Source organism: Thunnus thynnus, chromosome 10 (genome assembly GCF_963924715.1).
Source record: "Thunnus thynnus chromosome 10, fThuThy2.1, whole genome shotgun sequence".
Taxonomy (NCBI): domain Eukaryota; kingdom Metazoa; phylum Chordata; class Actinopteri; order Scombriformes; family Scombridae; genus Thunnus; species Thunnus thynnus.
Genome location: NC_089526.1, coordinates 1,860,766 through 1,863,265, shown reverse-complemented (window position 1 = coordinate 1,863,265; position 2,500 = coordinate 1,860,766). Strand labels below are relative to the sequence as shown.

Genomic DNA, 2,500 nt, shown 5'->3' with positions numbered 1-2,500 from the left:
AACTTTCCCCTTTAACCACTGTTAGTATGATTTTTATCTGACCCTATGCACTTCACTGATTTTGGGTGTTGGACATGTGACATAAACATTTCAGAGTCTGCATGTCCCCTTAGGTAACATGGTATGGCCCTTCAGGGGGACCTTAGAAATACAAACAATGGATCCATGGTCAAGTTTGGAACTGTTCCAGATGTGGGTTGTTGTGACACATAATATGTTATGAGGCAGCTGTCAATTACTTGATGGACGGCCCCAACTGACCTAGTGCCCATGGAAAACCGTTGTTATTCATGTGATAAGATACAGAGGTGTAACCCCATATAAGTTATGCACCGACAGTGGTACGGTGCCCAGACCATCTTTGTACATGGAATGGACCCGATGGCCATCGTCTAATAAACGTCTACAAAATAAGAACTTCGTCAGCTCTTCCTTTGAACGATATCATCACACATCCTTCCTTTCAATCGCTGAGCAGTTTCTGAATGATTGTTTTTAAATGTAAAACATCTGTCGGTTCCTACGATGCTCTACTGTACCTCTGAGCAGGAGGTCCGTCCATGATGATGTTGATCCACAGGATCTGCATGGCGTTCAGCGGGTTGGGGAAATTCATCAGCGTCGCCAAGGAGATGAGTGTGAGAGCTGCAATACTCCTGGAGACCAGCAGGTGGAGAGAGAGAGAGAGAGAGAGAGAGAGAGAGAGAGAGGTTGGTAAAACACTACTGCGCCTGCGAAGCTTCGTTTTTACAGAGTCGACACAGAAAATGTCGACGCAACAGGAATTATTTTCACACTGTGTCACTTTTTTTTTTTTTTTTTTATACCACTCACGTGCTCAGCTGGAAGCGGACAAAGTTTTTGATGTTATTATAAATCCCTTTTCCCTCCTCGATGGCTGACCTGGAAACAGACAACGTTTAAAAAGACCTTAAACTTAACTTCAACTTCATGACAATATAAAATAAAGATAACTTTAACCTGCCAAACACACATATCAGTCGGTATATGTTACATTATTTTGCATATTTACATCTTTCCTCAAAGCTAATTGATTATAAGTATATAAGTATTAATCTCCGCCCAGCGTTTGACTCACATGATGGTCTGGAAGTCGTCGTCCACCAGGATCATGTCGGCCGCCTCCTTGCAGACGTCGGTGCCCGTCTGACCCATCGCCACGCCGATGTCGGCCGCCTTCAGAGCAACGGCGTCGTTCACCCCGTCGCCCGTCATCGCCACCACGGCGCCGATGTTCTGGAGGGACTGCAGGAGGGCGGGACGTTTACTTTCATATAATGACTGACAGTCGTTCTGTGGTTGTTTATTAGTGAGATAAAGTCTTTGCAAACAGATCATACAGGATGGTAAATAAACTCTCACTATCCCGTCTATTTTGTAGAGTTGTTTGTATATTGTCAAAATGTTAAGATGAATAAAAAGATTGCAGCCGTACTATGACAGGAAAATAAACATTAAAAGTTTCATATGAAATAGGGATGCACGATATTATCGGCACGTCGTCGGTATCGGCCGATAAAAGCTCTAAAATATCAGCAACGGCGAATTCTGCTGATTATGAGAGCCCGATATGTCTCCTTCGCCGCCTGACTGTGCTTCCCTTGATGGACTGTTTCACCCTGACGGTCCCGGTGTTTCCTCCGCAGGCTGCACTTCACTCAGCTGCTTCTTCCCACTTGAACCTGAATAACAAACTGGGGCTCGGTGCTCACACCGGGACCGTCAGGGTGAAACAGTCCATCGAGGTGCTGCGGTGTTCGGCTGCACAGATAGGAAACACCTCGGCTGACAGGATGTACCACTCTGTTTGAAAAATAAATCATCTTCTTCTTTTGGGTTTATAACAGCGGTTGTCAACCAGCGTTTTAGGTGCATTAGCACCACCTTCTGGTCCGGAGTGTGGACCAGAGATTAAATCCTACACATTAATCCTGTCTGTCTAATAAACTCAGTGAAAACTCTACTGCTGCTCCCACTTGGCAGGTTCATTAAAGTTTTAATGCTAAGCTCCTGAACTCCAGTCTTCCTCAGTTCTTCCTTCATATATTGTCTTTATTGATCATACTTAGTACAATCTATGCTTGCATGCATAACAGTCTCCTCAGCCAGCTGGAAAAAATATGTGCATATATCGGTATCGGGCACAGTGAGTTGGAAATATCGGCAAAAAATCCAATATCGTGCATCCCTAGTATAAAATGATATTCTGTTTGTCTCCTCCTACAGTAGGAGCTTAAACTTAAACTGCAGTTATATAAACCAGTTGTGCTTGTGGTCCAAAGGTTGCTGGTTCAAATCCCCACAGCCGTTGATCACGTCTCTATAAATAAGGTTCATCCTGCTCACCTTGACGATCTTCAGCTTGTGTCGGGGACTGGCTCGATAAAACACAGTAACCTGTGGAGACAGAAGTGTTTACAGCCAGCAAACAAAGTTTAATTCAAACAAACATCATTATAAACCTACGCAGGAATAAAAA

The 2,500-nt window shown here is 44.0% G+C and overlaps 1 protein-coding gene across 6 annotated transcripts in view; it reads right to left on the bottom strand.

The window, feature by feature from the left end:
• atp2c1 (ATPase secretory pathway Ca2+ transporting 1) overlaps nucleotides 1–2,500 on the bottom strand; it is a 323,636-nt gene that overhangs the window by 278,599 nt on the left and 42,537 nt on the right. For all 6 annotated transcript variants that reach the window (XR_010930282.1, XR_010930281.1, XM_067600368.1 and 3 more), the window contains exons 20-23: nucleotides 2,368–2,418; nucleotides 1,100–1,266; nucleotides 835–903; nucleotides 540–656 (exon numbers count right to left, since the gene is read on the bottom strand). Coding sequence is in view for 4 of the 6 variants with exons in the window: in XM_067600368.1 (XP_067456469.1) it covers nucleotides 540–656; nucleotides 835–903; nucleotides 1,100–1,266; nucleotides 2,368–2,418 (404 nt within the window). In the remaining 2 variants the exon portion in view is untranslated. The remainder of the gene's footprint in view (nucleotides 1–539; nucleotides 657–834; nucleotides 904–1,099; nucleotides 1,267–2,367; nucleotides 2,419–2,500) is intronic.